At 39.3% G+C, this 16,851-nt stretch overlaps 1 protein-coding gene across 1 annotated transcript; it reads right to left on the bottom strand.

Moving 5' to 3' along the window:
• Positions 1–2,610: 2,610 nt before the first annotated feature.
• On the bottom strand, positions 2,611–15,786 carry heg1 (heart development protein with EGF-like domains 1). The gene is made up of 14 exons (XM_053327981.1): positions 15,346–15,786; positions 8,411–9,425; positions 7,600–8,066; positions 7,387–7,500; positions 6,590–6,712; positions 6,381–6,484; positions 6,235–6,290; positions 5,349–5,509; positions 4,815–4,949; positions 4,457–4,499; positions 4,318–4,355; positions 4,124–4,211; positions 3,553–3,730; positions 2,611–3,370 (listed from the first exon to the last, which is right to left on the bottom strand). The coding sequence occupies exons 1-14, from the start codon at positions 15,629–15,631 to the stop codon at positions 3,227–3,229; spliced, it is 2,952 nt and encodes a 983-aa protein (XP_053183956.1). The 5' UTR covers positions 15,632–15,786; the 3' UTR covers positions 2,611–3,226.
• Positions 15,787–16,851: the final 1,065 nt, after the last annotated feature.

Genomic DNA, 16,851 nt, shown 5'->3' with positions numbered 1-16,851 from the left:
AGAAGAAAATCATTCATTACCTTTTTTATGAGCAAAGTGCACTCTCCTAAAGTTTATCTAAAGGTAATTACATTGTGTTAACGTGTATAATTTATGAATCTGACACATACTCTGACATTTCCTGTTGACTAAATAGTTATTGAAGCCTCTTTGAAATATGGTGAAAGGATTCCTGCTGTACCTGTCACCTCAGTAATTGCTGTAGTAATTACTGACTACTGTACTTACATCCAATTTTTGAGGAATTTGTACTTCATACTCTTTAAAAAAATACTCGACAACATTTCAGCTCGAAATATTGTCCTTTTTTACCCCACAACAAATTCTCACAGCTATCCTGCTACTACCTACTTTTCATATTACATTTATCATGAAAAAAGAATATAATATACAAAGCATTGTTAAGGCCTAAACCAGTGACTCCCAACCATTATCCATTGTGATCCTTTCATAGAATAACAGTGTGTAGCTGTGTTAAGCAGTTCTGCCAGAGAGAGACTTCCCCTCTGAACTGCTTTGATGGTTTCATCTGAATAACACTTTGAGGCCCAAAGAAGTTAAATCAGATTAGAGAAATGTTATTAAGAAAATCTATTCAAATTTGTGTATTAAAACTTTTTTTTTTCTTTTGTATCCCATTGATCATCTCTCAATCCCTCAAATCTTTCTTTGTGACCGTGAATTGGTAATCACTGGTTCAGATTTTTTCATTTTTTCTGAAATTACAATGTTTTTAGCATGCATTCCTGCCTTGTGTGCCAAACCTATGCCTTGGATCAGCAAAGTTACACTGTGTATGGAAGCACAAAGAAATGGATTACATGCTAAAAGGACTGTAACTTCAGAGACACCCACCTGACTGGTCTAACTCAGACTGTAGAAGCATCTGCAGCATGGATATTGAAATTGCACAAAGTACTGTTTAAAATGATTTTCAGTCTCACACCTTTTTGCATCTAAACAGGGTCTGAAAAACTTGGCAGCAATTATATGAGGCGGGAATTTATATGAGGTTTAAGTGTCATCAGCAGACCACTAACTTGAGTTGAACCCCACGTGGCAGGATCAACAATAAATCCGGTTTCATCCATGTTATTTGCTCCTCTTTCTGTTTTGGTGTCATCTTCCCTTGTCACACATTTTTTTTAACAGAAAAAGCGAACACTGAAACAAAACTGTTTTGGTTTTTTTGCATCAGATGTAAATTGGAATATGCAAATAAAGCAATTCACGATTTTTATTCCATGCATTGATATTTTTTCAACATCATGATCACGATTGTGATTAAAGTTCTGAAATAAAACATTTTATGAAAAGTTAGACAGAAAGTTACACCACCCAAAAAAAATGATTACATATTCAAGCTTTACTGCTCTTAGAAGAAACAACTGATTCATTTACAGCATCTAAAGATTTAGCTTATTATTACTGTCTTGTTCATTCAAGAGCAGCTGTTCACAGAAGTGGAAATGCAAATAGATATGTTCAGATATCTCCACATTTGCTTACAGTTTCATTTGTGTATAATCACCAGCCCTGTATAATGAATGTGTTTGCACAGCATTGTTGGTACAATGTTTTGGTTTCTTTTGAAACATTTTCTGCTGTTTGTGAACCTCTTTGTAATCCTGGATGTTTTAATTTGCATAACCTATAACATTTAATCCAGTTAAGCCTCAAACTGTATCCAAATGGTTCAAGCAAAAATACATCATACATGAAATAATCATGTTATTTGGACATCAGAGGTAACATTATTTCAACTGATGTCAACTGAGTGAAGTGTCACATCATTTGTCACCTTGCAAACACCAACAAGGGCTTTGAGTGTCTTCCACAGATCTGCAGCCCCTTGCCTGAAAGCAACCTGACCGACGCCCAGGCTGACCGTGGTGCCAGATATGTACAGTGAGGTGACTGTGAAGGTCACCCAAGGGTCGACGTAACAAAAAAAAAAAAAGGAATCAAACTGCTGTGCAATAACTTTATTTAAATAAACACGTCTGACTAAAACGCCAGAATCAACAAATCATACATACACAAAGAGAGAAAATAGTCACATAAAAATACTATTCCAAACAAAGTATGATACATATTTACATTCAAATACTCATCAACAGTAATGAAACTTCTGGTATACAAACAGTTATTCCTCACACACACACATACATGCAGACACATGCACACACGCACGCACACACACATGCAAGCACATGCACACACGCACACACATAAACCACAGGTTTGTCTTAAGTCTGTCAGTGTGTCTGAATGAGATGTCCACTATGCTACATGTCAAGGAGTTGGACATACAGGGAATAAATAAAAGCTGGCATCAGATAACAAAGTCATTCCTCAGTTTCTACTGATATCAAACTAAACTTTGTGCATCCTTCAGTGGTTTATTATTGTCATGTCCCATTAATATGTAATGCTCAGACTCTTATCTATTTTCAAATCACAGCAGTGGCATGCACATATTCATATTTCAGCATTTAAAGGACTCTGTCAATGTTTTTGCATGTTCAAGTCTATTTACTACATATCTCATATACTTTACATATCTGCTGTCTTTTATTTATTTTAAATATGTCCTCTGACCTGGTAACCAAATATGTCCTCTGCTCTGCCAATCAATAATTCCCATTCTTTCTGTGAATGCAGTGGGCATCAAATCTGCTTTTTTTTAACCAACTGCAGTAGCACAGTGTAGACTTCAAGAAAGTCTGCACTGCATTACCAGGCAGCAACAACAACAAGTGACACAAGTCAGGGAAGACAGACATGCTGTTTACTGTAATGGTTGAGCGACCTTTAGCATGTTTCAAGTGTCTGCAATTTGTTTTGCATCATACAGCGAAGTAAATGAGAATCATTGGCTGCCTGCAAGGTAGAAAAAACAATCACACCACAGCACGCTTTGGAAGACTGTGGCAGTTTAAACATTCGAGTTGAAGTAAATGAGCTAAAACATGCAAAAACACATGATCACTGAACACCCCGAAAACATTTCACTTGCAAAAATGTGCACTTCCATAATACGCAGACACAAAAACACACACGCACACACACATTTCCATAACTAATGTGTAACCCTGGATGCACATAGTCAAATGGATTCTTGAAAATGTGCGGCTCATGACACATCACAATTGTCAGTATAAGAGATGGCAGTTTTCTCAGGTTGTGTGTGTGTGTGTGTTTGTGTATGTTCAGAGTGGGGCTATTAGAAGTAGTCTCTTCTTCGAGAATCATCACTGATGAAGGATGGGTTCCATTGGGCGGGGTAGATGCATGAGTGGCGGGAGCCCGGCAGACCTGTGAACGGGTACAGGCTATTTCTGTCCAGGTCAGAGTTACGCAACGCAGGCTGCAAGAAAGAACACAGAATAAGAGAAAATAAGTTGTCTTTCTTTTATATTGTCTAATATAGTGATTTATCAATTCTCTCTTACACACACATACACAAACACACACACACACACACAAAACAAACAAAGCAGTGGGAGTCAAAATGAGAGTTGTATTACGCTGTGCTGTATGTCTCCTTACAGAGTAGTAAATGTCCGTCATCTGCAGCAGGTTCTTGGTGCTGCCATTCTCTTGCATCTCAATGGTCTCTCGGCCCCACTCTGTGGATATGCGGTTATTTTTGGGGAAGTCTGCATACGGAGACATCTGGAGGTCGCCACTCTTGAAGATGATCTTGTTGATGTCGTTCTTGTCTCTCCTTGGGGATGAAAAAGTGATGAACAACTGTTTGGCAGTGAAGTCTTTGATGGTATTGTTTCTAAGAGACACACTGACATTAAAGTTTACCATTGTTATTCATTACATACTTTCTTAAGAATTCCCAATGGGACATATCTCTGTATAAAAATCTATCTAGCTTGCTACAGTAGAAACCACTAGGGTTATTGTAAACTATGTATTGTGTCTGGAATTTGGGTGAATAGAGCCTTTAAGTTACTATTTAAATATTAGTATATCTATATATTTGATATTATATTATAAAGTAGAATAAAACATATTACTACACAGGATGTAAGAAAATGGTAATTTAAGGTTGTAAAAGTTTGCAAAACGAGGAAACTGTCTACGCTGATAATAACAGCAGTCTTACTTGCAGCAAGTGACAATGAGAGCAATGATGAGGATGAGGAGCAAGCCGCCCCCTGCAGGTGACACCACAACCGCAATAAGCTTGTAAACTGGAATGTCAAAAAGAAACATATTAAATATGTAACTACACAAATAAAGATCTAAAATGATTTTCTATTGAAATTGAACATGTTATAGATTGCCAGTGTCACTTACAATTTCCACAGTTTAATCCCCCGAATCCAAACGTGCACCTGAAAAGTAGAAGCAGAATTTGCAGTGAAAAAGTGGTCTTAAAGCTGTCAGAGTAACTGGACAGATGCACACATTAAAAAGGAAATATAGCTGAACTTACTTGACACAGGTGCCATTTTCACGCTTGTAGCCATCCCCGCAATCTGAAAAAAGACAATTTGATTAGAAATTGTCCAATTTTGTGCTAATCTTGAATTTAACACATTTTAAAATTCTACATTTCCCCCATGAAAGGCATTTTTGAAGAAAGGGGTACTTGGTTGTAATCACACCTACACATGCTCCCAATCAACTGTGATAGGAAAATCTAATGAGGTGGAATATGTAGTTTATGATTGGGTTTGTTGGTATTTTATAGTGTCATTATTCACTGGCAAATCACAACACATACAAACACACACACACACACACACACACACACACACACACACACACACACACACACACACGGAGCTTACCTAAGCAGGACAGGTCATCAGGGTTGTGTTTGTAATATCCTTGTCGACACTCGCACTGGGCTGTGCCGCTGCTGTCTGTACAGTTGGAGCGATTCGTATCGCAGTGAATGTTCTGGGCTAAACACAGACTCTCCACTGGAACACAGCGTGGACAGAATTAGTTAAGACTAAGACGATAAGATGGTTCGTTGTTTCCCTTCATTATCAGGTTTCATGTCAAGAGGAAGTCAAAAATCCACTTATATTAATTCCATTGTCTATTATATAAATTATATATATAATATGAGTATGTAACAGTATTGCATCATTGTCATTTCATTTTGTTGTAGGATTCCCTGTAGTGTAACGTTGTGAAACATAGCAGACGAATGATATCATGTCAAGTATGTGAGTGACATGCTTCTTCAACAAGGGAGCTATTTATGGCTAAACTCTGCCCTCTAGTGGCTGAAAACATATCCACAATTGCGTTAGTTTGCTCTCAGTTGGATTAAAGCCTGAAAATAAATAGAGATGACTGGATATAACATTTACATTGATAAGTGAGCTGGTGGTGCAGGACCATCCGGCAGTGGGCCATCGAGGAGCTGCAGTTACTGAGAGTCATCTTGATGCTGTTGTAGACCTCAGCGCTCGTCACATCAGTGGAGAGGGAAAACATGTTGACAGCCAATATATGATCTCCGTTGTCTTCTCTGTGGGAAGGAGATAAGGGGTCTTTAAAGAGGTCTGCATTGACAAAATGTCCATGTTGCACCATCTAGTATCTACAATCTTTATGACATCTACTTTTTTAATCTTTGACTGCGTCCGAAATCACCTCCCATTTACCCTCCTTATTATTTATTTAAGTGTCTGAATGTGTGAATATATAATCTATACAATGCCCTCAAAAATTCCACAATGAAACAAAAAAAGTAGTGTCCATGGCATGTACACTACATCCTGCTAATAATCACATACAGTAATGCAATCTTCCACATTTTAAAAGTGTGAAAACCACTGTCACACACCCCCATAGCTGATGGTGATGACACTGACGACAATTAGTTAGTGTCCTAAATATTGATTTGCTGCTTACGAATAATAAACTATTCAGTGAGTATTATATGTGTTATATATATACAGCAGTGAATGAGTGAATAAGGGAGTGATTTCGGACACAGCCAGCATAAAATGAGTCATGGAAAATAGCAAAACAAGCACATCATTCCACTATTATGAAGGAAATTACAAGAGGAATTGCTTTTGGAACAAGTGAGATAATCTTAGATGGCAGGCCAGTTATTGTCACTTAATCGTTGAAAAATGTGCTTGTTTTAAAAGTGCTAGATTTTAATAATGGTCAATAGGTTGTTAAAAGGTAATCACTACAGAGGATGCACTGAAATTGAACAGCTTTGTCATGGCAGGAACTTACTTTTGACTAAGAATTGAGCGACTGTATCCTCGGAGGACTGACAACGAGGCATTGAGCTGGAGAGAAGGAAGGAGGAGATATCATGTATCAGATATAATTCACATAAACACAGAGAAGAATATGCAGCGATGTGAACCACCTCTCACCAGCTGAATGATCTCTCTCTGGATCTCATGCATGGTGGCGCTCTTGAAGGTAACAGGGTCATGCGGCAGTCTGTTTACGCTGAAAATTCCCAGAAATGTCTTCGCTATAGAGGGTAAAAATGTACTGTCAGTGAAGCAGAATAAGATATGAATTAAACATACAAAGATTTTACTGCAGTGACGCATTCCAGCATAGTTAAGGGTCTTACCTCTGGTGCAGCTGCGTCCGTCCTCCAGGTCAAAACCCAGCGGGCATTCACAGGTGAAGGAACCTTTTGTGTTCACACATCTGGAGCCAACAGGGCAGGGGTCCTTCTCACACTCATTCACGTCTGGATACACAATTACATGCTTGTTATAATATAATACTTAAAAAGGCCTTCACTGAATCCATAAACCTACATATAAAATCTTTATTTCCAATCTGCACCTTAACTTTCTAAACTTGCACAAAACTTGAATTACACTACACCAGTTACAATCATCATGACTGACTGACTCACTGTAGAGCTTTTATACCTATAACTAGTGAAATTGTTCCAATACACACTGTGTTTAAAGGGACAGATCCTTGGCCGTGCCTGCTGTGGTTTCCTAAAACCATTTACTGGCAACAAAGATAGCAGCGTACAGTATTCTTAGCCTCCTACTGCAGTGTAAAATTGAATGTTTCTGGAGTCTAGCACCACATCCTCAAGAAATGACACCCACATTCTATGAACAAATCAGACACAAAAGCAAAACTAAACAAGATGTTGCTCTTACAGTGAAAAAAGACCAAACATTATATATATATAAAAAAAAGAATTAAACTTTATTTCATTCTTTAACTTTATTCCATGTTTAAACTACAAATCCAACAAAAATCAGCTGCAGTGTGTTTATTATTGAAGTCATATCCATCTAAAACCTGTTTGAATGTGTGAATGTCTGAAGATTTCATATGCGGGTGCACTGAAACACAAACAACAAACTAACTGTTAGGAGGTAGAGAACAGATCCTTACCATGGTTGCAGGTTGGTCCTGTCCATGCCTGTTGACAGTGGCAGCTGAACTGATACCCTTTATAGCTCACACACGTCCCCCCATTCATACAAGGATTGGACACACAGGGGTTTCCTGGAGTTCAGAGAGGAAAACGGACATTTTACCACATTTTCTAAAAAAAATGAAGTGGAAAGTTCTGTAAAAACTGAAAGAAGAGTGTCAACTACTAACTTGGTGGAGGTGCTGCCTTGGTGGGATGGAGTGATGTGGTCACAACCGGCTCTGTGGTTCCACTGTCTGTCTGTATCCTGGTGGTGTGCAGAGCCTCTGTGCTCCTAATCGGGGTGCTGTGGGTGTAGGTAGTGGTGATGTGCTGGCTGTGGGCCGTAGTGACTCCCAGAGTGCCTGTGCTTGTGTCTAAGTGTAGGGTGGTGACGTCTGTAGGGTTTGCCACCCCAGTTGATGGTTCCTGAGTTTGGCTGGGGGACAAGCGGTGAGTGGAGTGCACTGCAGAGGTCTTCTGGCCCAGGTTGGAGGCAGTGGTGGAGGGTGTGGTGTAAAGGACGGTGACTTGGGTTGGTGGCCCTGGAGTGGAGATACTAGCGGTGCTGCTGAACCTGGAAGATGAGGTGGCAGGTAGAAGAGGGGTGGTGGTGGAGGCAGTGGTTTTAAAAGTTTCTTCCTCTGTTATCTGTGATCTGTTAAGAGTAAATAAATGAATGCAACTTTGAATCAATCTCACAGACTCTTGACAAGAACTGAAAGTGAATGTTTGGGTAGTGCACCTCAGGACTGGTTACAATTTTGTTGATAACTCAATATAATGAAGGATAAAATATTATCAAGGCTGCTGATCTGAGCTTGCCAATCTCGCATGTTGCAATTCCTTAAAACGATATAAAGCTATATGTTTCTAAATAATGATAATAATGATAATATTACATCCCATTATCTGCTGCTGTGCTAATTCAACAAACAAATATATGTCCTTGGAAAAAACATCTATTATTTGTTTTGAGGACAAATGTTAATATAAATGTACCTTTCTGTAACAATGACAGTTGTGGTGGTATGGGGAACCTCGGTAGCCAGCACAGGTGTTTGAGTCAGAGAGTTGTCCAGCTCAGTTGTACTACTGCTGACTGTGGGGGGCGCTGTGGTCAGAGTGAAGTTCACACTTTTCTCACTGGTCTGGGATGAAACTCCCTCTGTTCCATCTTGGTTTTGAGTGGTGGAGCTGATAGCTCCAGTGGAAGACTTTGTGGGGGATCTAACACTAGAGCTCGACCCCTGATCTGTCCCTGATATTGTGGTAGGAACACCCGCAGGTGAGATGACAGGAGGTGTGGATGAAACAGACACTTCAGATTGGTCAGTGCTGGGCTCTGTCACCCTGAGATGTGGTGTTGAGTCTGAAGTTCCTTTTGATGTTGAGGTGTCCTCGGTGGCGTTAGGTGCTCCAGTTAAAGTTTGGGTTCCTCTGGATACTCCTGTGCTCCCATTTTCTGAATATATCCCCCCAGAGGACTGAGTGATGTGCTGGTCTGTTGTGTTCCTGCTGTCAGTCCTGGTGGACGGAGCACTGTGGGTGTAGTCCTCAGTCTCTGTGCCCCCTGTGGTAGAGAAGGGCTGATGGGAGCTGGAGTCCTCTGTAAATCCAGAGGAGGTGCTGTTGTTAGATGAGGAGGTGACAGAAAGCAGGGTCCTCTCCCCGGCCCGGCTGATGGTGGTGGAAGCGTAGGTGCTGTCGGTGAGGATGGCTGTCTGTGATGCAGACGATGTGGCGTCTCCCAGTCGGAGAGTGCTGTCAGGGCTGTCCTGGGGCATGCTGGAGTCCTCTGTCACCATCCAGGACGTGGCCTGCTGGGACACAACAGGGGAGACATGTGGCAGCCGGTCTGTGTTAAGGGGATTCGTCCTGTCACTGCTGCTGCTGCTGCTGCTGCTGGCCTCAGTGGTGGCTGCAACAAGGGTGGAGGTGAATGGCTCAGTCGACAGACGTACAGTTTCTAATGACCTGATGCTTGTTTCTGTGAAGGTTTGTGTCTGTTCAGTGTCTGTGGAAAAACAAAACAATGCACAGTAGGTTTAACTACTCATTTCAGATAAGCAATGAAACATTCCCAAGCCTGTTATCTCTGCTTCTGTAATTAGTTAATTTAGTCAGTTGACAAAAAATGATTTGAAAGTTAATTACTGTTATCAAGCAAAAATACCAAACATTTGCTGGTTCCAACCTCTCAAATGTACATTGTTTTTATATCACTGTAAATGTTCACAGAGGAAAGCAGCAAACATAAAAGTATTTTAAACAACCAGAACTCAATGAATCAATCCATCAAACAAAAGTCAGATTAATCCACACTGAAAATAATCATTAGTTGCAGCCCTACAACAATTGTGTCCCTCCTTAGTCACTTGCTGTCTGTTTCAGGCTTGAAACAAAGTCCTTTAACTTGAAATTAATTTTAGAATCAGGGTCAACGTGGTGGATGCCATGACAGGTAATCTAACCCCACTCTTTGATTGTTTTTCTTTCACTTTGTCAACTTTTTTTTTAGTTTAAAAAAACAATTAAAATGTATATTGTAACTCTCTTTCATCTGTGACCACCAGAGGGCGCCTGTACAGGCTGCAGAAAGAGGGGGAAGATGCTGTCAGAAGTACTGTTGCTTTCTGTGGAGGCAATGATTTTGGGTGGAGAACAATTGGCAGCTGTGCTCGTCTACTCTAACAAAGGATTGAGGTCCTAAATATGGCAGTGACTGTCTCCGTTGGGGATATGCCATTTCCTTCCTAAAGCTGAGTGAGCACAAGGCACAGGCAGAAAAACTGTCACCATGGATCTGGGCGTGTATTCATATATAAGTATCTGTTTTTTTCAGCCTGGCTCAAAATGATTGTTTAGTCATATAAACTAACAAAACATCCCCAGAGGTGAAGTGTTAAGAAAAGAATGTTGCTGTAGGATAGTGATAGTTTTTTTCTGAATTAGTTTTTGGGCATTTTCTCTTAACTTGACAGTTGAGTGTAGACATGGGAAAAGAGCAACATGGATGAAAATCCCCAGCTTAAAACAACTCAAAGATATTACAGGTACATGGTTCTGGTATGTTAGAGATAACCAGGCCCAAAATGCTGACTCTTCAATATCAAACATAGAACAGTTTTAAAAGCAGCTCATTCATTTAAACCTGTAATGTGTACACTGATTTTAGAATTTTTTGTCCACTTGAGGGATCAGAGGATCAAGCTGATAAATATTGATATGTTAACTTTAGTTTGTTATGGATAGCATTTTAGCAAACAGGGCATTCCTCAACATCCAGTAGATATGGAACAACATTAGCATTCATTCAGAGTCTGGCCATTTGATGAGTGTCACCGGTCTTCACTGACTGGAAATATTTGTCTCTTAGCTGTTAAATGCTGCACTACATTCACCAGCTTGTCACAATCTGTGTCTTTATGCCACTTGGTGCTGGGCAGGTAGTGTACAGTCAGTTTGTCAGAGCTTTTATATAAAAAAGTGAACCAAAATAAGTAAGGCTGCAGATTGTTAAACCAAAACACTGAACTGAAAGATGTTAAAATCATATGGGCAGTTAATCTAAATGTATCCCTTTCATGTAAACATTAGTCATTTCATCCATTACTGATATAAAAATATTCATTAATGAAGCTTTAAACCTGAATTAGTGGATGTTTTGACCACTTGGGGGCAATGAGAATAAGATGTGAACACAAAGTTGACACATTATCACCATTCAAGTTGATATGTTGAACTTTAATTTACACATCCAGCTGTTACAGAGCAACATCATCATTCGTTTGAAGTTGTATTTTTGTTCAACTGATGAATGTAAGTCCCAATTGACTCTCTTTTAGCTCTGTTTTTTGCTCTGTACTAACTCTAGAGGGAACTATCTGGCTCCTTAGCTGCTAAATGCTCCACTCTGTTCACCAAAACTCTTTCCCTTTGCAGTTTGGTCCTGAGCAGGTTGTGGACAGTGGATATTTAGAGCTTTTTAATTGAAAACAGCTGCCTGCTGTGGCAGAAAATGACACATGAAAGTTCTGAGAGTGAACCAAAACAGTAAAGTTGCAGCTGGACAGAAAAAATGACTAAAATAAACTTAAACTTGATATAAAGTTCTTGCTGCAGAATCAGGTGATAATTCTATGTGGCTTCATTATGATTGATGCCTCTGACATTACGTATCATCATTTCATACATTATTATAAAAATGTTGATTATAGCCACTTTAAATGATAGAGCATCTGACCTCTGACCTAGAGGGTTTTCTGTGCCTCTCCCGGTGCTGTGCTATCTGACAGGCTGTCAGTTATCTGGCCGGTGTCCAGCAGCTCAGGACCGGAACAACAACCCTCTGAGGATGAGTGTTGGTGCTGGCCAGCATCCTGACAGCCAACACACAGTGATCAGCAGCCACCATCCAAAACCAGTGGAGGGGGGGAGTTCAACTGCAGAACGACCCGTCCACTGGGAGTCTATTGGAAGAACTGGGACACTGGACTCTATTTTTCTCTCTCACTTCCTCTGCATGTGTCTCTTTCATTATTTCATTTTCTCTCTCTGGATCCAGCCTGGGCAACAAAACTCAGACTGGAACGTTGTGTTGGCAACAAGTGACGGACACTCCCAGATTCTCTGCTGTTTATCTCTCAGCTCTTTAACACAGTCTCTGTCAGTGTCGTCTTTTCACATCTGTTATGCTTGAGAAACTCAGTGGCCTCCATGAGACAAATGCAATATGTTCAGAATATTAATCAGCATGGATGATCATATGACGCAGCAGTGTTGTGAATAGATTGGTTTATAGTTTATTGCCAATAGGCCAAACAGGATATTCATTGCTTTGGTCAGACATTAAATCTTGAGCTAACACTCACGTCAGTTTGTGTGTTTGTCATCAGATGACCAGATGAAGATCAGGTTCAGGACAGGAAAGGTGAATTTGGGTGAAATATGTGTGAGGAAAGTGAATCATTTCCCCTTTGTCATTCTTTAGCCCTCACATGGCTTTAGAGGAATTGTACTGAGCAGTTCCCAAGCCGAATGTGTGCAAACGCATTAATTCAACAGTGTTGGTGAAAATGAACCGAACACAATAAAACAGACATTTCTGTTAAATAAATAAATCCTGCGCCTTTAAAAGCGGACAGATCTCATTAACAGTAACAGTAAGTTGTGTGTATATCAGATTTGTGTATAGATCTACAAGTAGTGTCAACATATTTTCACTTTAATAATATGATATATAATAATAGTCTTTGAATATTTTACTTTGTTGTGGTTATGAATACTCGCGCAGAAAAACTGTAACTTTTATTATTACTAGTGTAACTATTACTATATTACTATATTACTGTAACTCTTACTTTTACACAGAGCAGGTCGATTTACTGAAATAATTTACTGTCTGTAATAAAGGTGCGGTGCTCTCTGTTGATGAAATAAAGGTACCAGCCATTTTTGGCTATTTTAAAGGATCAGTTTATAGGATTTAGTAGCATCTAGCTGTGAAGTTGCAGATTGCAACCAAGTGAATACCCATCTCCCTCCCCTTCCATCATGTTGAAGAACCTACGGGGTAGTGAAAACTGCAAAAGACCCTCTCTACAGGAAAATGTTTGGTTTGTCCGTTCTAGGCTACCGTAGAAATATGGCAGTGTAACATGGAATCCTCTGCGGAAGAGGAGCCACTCCCTATGTAGATATAAAGGCTCATTCTAAGGTAACAAAAAGACAACAATACACTAATTAAAACATATTTATGACTTTTTTTATTCCATTTCCATTAAGTCCATTATGCCTCTAAATTCTACACACTGCACCTTTAATGCATTATTTTTGACGATGTTTTTTTGATCTTGTCAATGGCTACATTATGCATCCTAATTTGAGCTGCAACAATTAGTTGATTAATCAATTAGTTGCCAACTATTAAATTAATCACCAAATATTTGTATTTTTTTCTATATAGTAAACTGAATAGTTTTGGGTTGTGGACTGCGGGTCGTGAGAGTAGAAGATATCTAAAGGGTCCTTTTAGTCTTTTCACCATTTTCTGAAAATGTATGGACCAAACAACCAATATATAATCAATAATCAACAAATCAATCCACAATGAAAATAATCATTAGTTCCAGCTCCAATCCTAATATTAAAAAAACAGGTTTCTGATAGTTCTTCACGCATAACCTAATATGAAAATCTCCCTTTATTCACATCAGCACAGGTGGAGAAGTATCTGGCTCTCCTAAAATATTAAGTAACATTTAAAGCCCTTTATTCTTCTACTGTCTTTAATTGATTTGAGACATATTCTCCTGAATCTACAACATGAGTGACTTTGGTGTCCATCTCATATAAAGGTGTCCTTACATCGTGACAGTTGATATTGGACCTTTAGTACAGGGAATCAAACTGAAGTCTTTACCACACAATCCAAGTTTTGGGGCTGGCTGTGACATCCTCACAAAGCGGAGAAGGTATCTTGGGTTTCCATCAGCCCAAATCTATATGTTATTTAAAAGTATTATAATCCCTCTCTGATGTGCCCATTTCTCTTCTTTTGTATCTATGTCATAGTCAGGGCCACAACACTGCTTGTATGAGGTGGTTAACCACACAACGTCACTTCATTTCAAACAGGAAACTAGCAAAAGGTTTTATAAAAGTGAATGGGTGGAACTTGTGATAAACCCTTTAGTGGTGTAAGTTATTTCAAAACTGTAACATTTCACAGAATGGATTGTAAGTCTAAAATGTTGGTCGAACCTTATTCCATCAATGAAAGTAAACAGACTTAACAACAGTTTACCCTCCCCGAGACATGACAGCCACAGTGTGACCACATGAGCCTTAAATACACTACTTATACTGAGGTAGCGCTTCAATCAAAAACTAGTTCAATCAACTAGTCAATAGGACAGCAATGAATGACTTTTTCAATTATCTGCAGATTATTTAGTTAGTTAATTGATCATTAATTTAAGCAATGTCAGATAGGAGTAGATAATATAAGCACATCCAACTTTCCCTGAGTCCAATGTAACTTCTTAAAAGGGATTTAATTTACAATGACACAGTAAATCAGAAAGGATCAGCAAATCCTTTTCCTTCCATTCCATTTCTATTTCAGAACTTTTTTGACTTGAAAAATGACTTGAACAGTGAGTGAATTATTAAGATAGTTACCAATTAATCATTCAACTAAGAATCTATAGCTATAGTGACGTATTAGTTGACAGTAAATTAATCTGTAACAACTTTGACCACAAACTGATAATTGAATTTCATTTTAATCAATGAATAAATAAATGATTCTAACTTTTGAAATGTAAAATGTTCAGTTTTTTCTTGCCCTCTATGCCAGGAAACGTAGGAGCTTTAGATGTTGAGCTGGTAATCAAACAGGAAACAGAATATGACAGCGTGGGTTTTGTTGATTTGGTCAAAAAAATGAAGGACATAGTTCAGTATTTTCCTATCATTTACAGACGAAGTGATTATTCAACCAACTGAGATAACAACCAGTTGATTAACTGATTATGACACTAATAATGAGTAGCTGCCCCTCAGTATACTGAAGCAAGTCAAACACAAAGACCATGATGCACTTGTCTCATGGCACCATGTCTGGGAATGAATATCATTTGAATTCATTTTGACATGCAGGCTGTACAGAGGCTTCCTTTCAGTTTAACTTCATTCATAATTTAGAAAAACTGGCAAACTTCACTTTGGATTTATAAAGTTTTAAAGTTAGATTTCTATTGTATCGTCCAGCTAAAGCTCATTAATAACATCAACCAGACTTTTATAGAGTCATTTCTTCGCAGGGGGGAGAGACATTTCTCATACGGGGGTATAACGTAGGTATAAACTGAACAAACATTTAGTCTAGAAAAGCACTTGCCATTTGCAGGCCTCATTGACAGTGATCTTACCTAAGTTTCCAGCAGCAGCAGCAGCAGTAGTTTGAGTTTCAGCAGTGTGTGTGAGCAGGAGGTTTCTCTGTGATGGTGATAAACTCTCGCTGCTAGACTGTGAAGTTGAAGTTACTTTGTATTCCATGTCACCGAGTTCATTTGTGGCGGTGGAATAATACAATCCAGTCGCCCCCGGGTCTGTGCTGCTGTTGTATGGGGTCCCTGCCCTGAGGGGCCCCGGTAGACCCAGCAGGAGGACCGATAGAGACAAACCGAGGACGTGATTCAAAAACCACGTTTCCATGATTGTCCAGACGGTGGCCGATGGTTGCCGTGAAAAGTCGAATAAATGCCGGGGAGTCTTCCGGGGACACCATGAGAGGAGAGCTGCAGCTTTTTAGAGAAGTTTCATGATAATGAGATAAATCGGTGTGGAGGTCCGGAGAGGAGATCCGCGGCTCTGACGGCGGGGAACGGAAGATAACAGAGCCGAGGCAGCAGCAGCCTGTTGTTATCACAGCCCGGGCTCCTCCTCCTCCTCCTCCTGCACACACACACACACACGGTCCCGTTATTCAAACCAACAATGTGCACCTCCGCTCTTGCTGTTAAAAAAAAGTAGAAATATTGCTTTTTTCGATCATGAGAAGCTGTGACTTTTCATACAGATCAAACGATTCATCGGCAGTTATAAATGTTAAAGGATAAGTTCACTGTTTTTCCTGTGGGCTACTCCATAAAACAACCTGTTCTGCCCATTATAGGACACCCTCCAAATGTGCTTACAGTGTAAGTGATGGGGGACAAATTAGCAAACATGTAGTCAGAAGTTTATCTGAAGATAATTTTAGGCTTCAGTTGTCTGTGAGAGTCAAATAAAGTGAATATCTTTCATCTTATCTCTGTAGCTATATCAGCAGACAGTATTTTCCTGTTCAGCTTAAGTCGAAGGATCGTGACTCAAAGAGACAATACCTTTGAAAGATACCGAATTCATTTAACAAATAAAGTTTTAAACACATTTTTGCTCAAAATGAGTTGTGTGGATTTGTCGCCCATCTTTTACACCGTAAGCACATTATGAATAATTATTAATATGAATATGGGATCTCCAAAAGGCCAGTTTGAACAGGAGGAATGAAAAACATGTCAGTGTTCAGTTGGGCACCTGACTGTTGTTTTAGGACAGACTTGAAAATTGTGAACCTGTCCTTTAAAAAACAGTTAATAAATAAAATCTGTCCAGATACCCTGAGGGGTCGTCCTGCTAAGTGGAGAAGAGGACGCTTTCTACAACCTGGTAACCCAAGTTATTCAATGCCTTAAAATGATCTTTAAATCATTTTAGTATGACTTTAGTTTAAAGCCACAGGAAGAGTGCCTTATTAGAAAGTAGTAGACATACTTCTGACCCTTTAACTCACTTAAGTTTGAGATCATGTCAAATGTATGACTTCTAATTATGAAATTTTGATTCACGACACCACAATTATAAATATGAATACATTTTTTATTGTTCAAATC

This window comes from Scomber japonicus, chromosome 11 (genome assembly GCF_027409825.1).
Source record: "Scomber japonicus isolate fScoJap1 chromosome 11, fScoJap1.pri, whole genome shotgun sequence".
Classification (NCBI taxonomy): domain Eukaryota; kingdom Metazoa; phylum Chordata; class Actinopteri; order Scombriformes; family Scombridae; genus Scomber; species Scomber japonicus.
This window is presented reverse-complemented; position numbering and strand designations above follow the sequence as displayed.

What these genes read in the sequence shown, in the direction of transcription:
- heg1 (XM_053327981.1), bottom strand. Translation starts at nt 15,631, where the DNA reads ATGGAAACGTGGTTTTTGAATCACGTCCTCGGTTTGTCTCTATCGGTC. An exon ending in CAAGGCAGCACCTCCACCAA is followed by an intron (nt 7,501 to 7,599) that starts GTTAGTAGTTGA and finishes TCTGAACTCCAG; the next exon opens with GAAACCCCTGTGTGTCCAAT. An exon ending in AGGACCAACCTGCAACCATG is followed by an intron (nt 6,713 to 7,386) that starts GTAAGGATCTGT and finishes TTGTGTATCCAG; the next exon opens with ACGTGAATGAGTGTGAGAAG.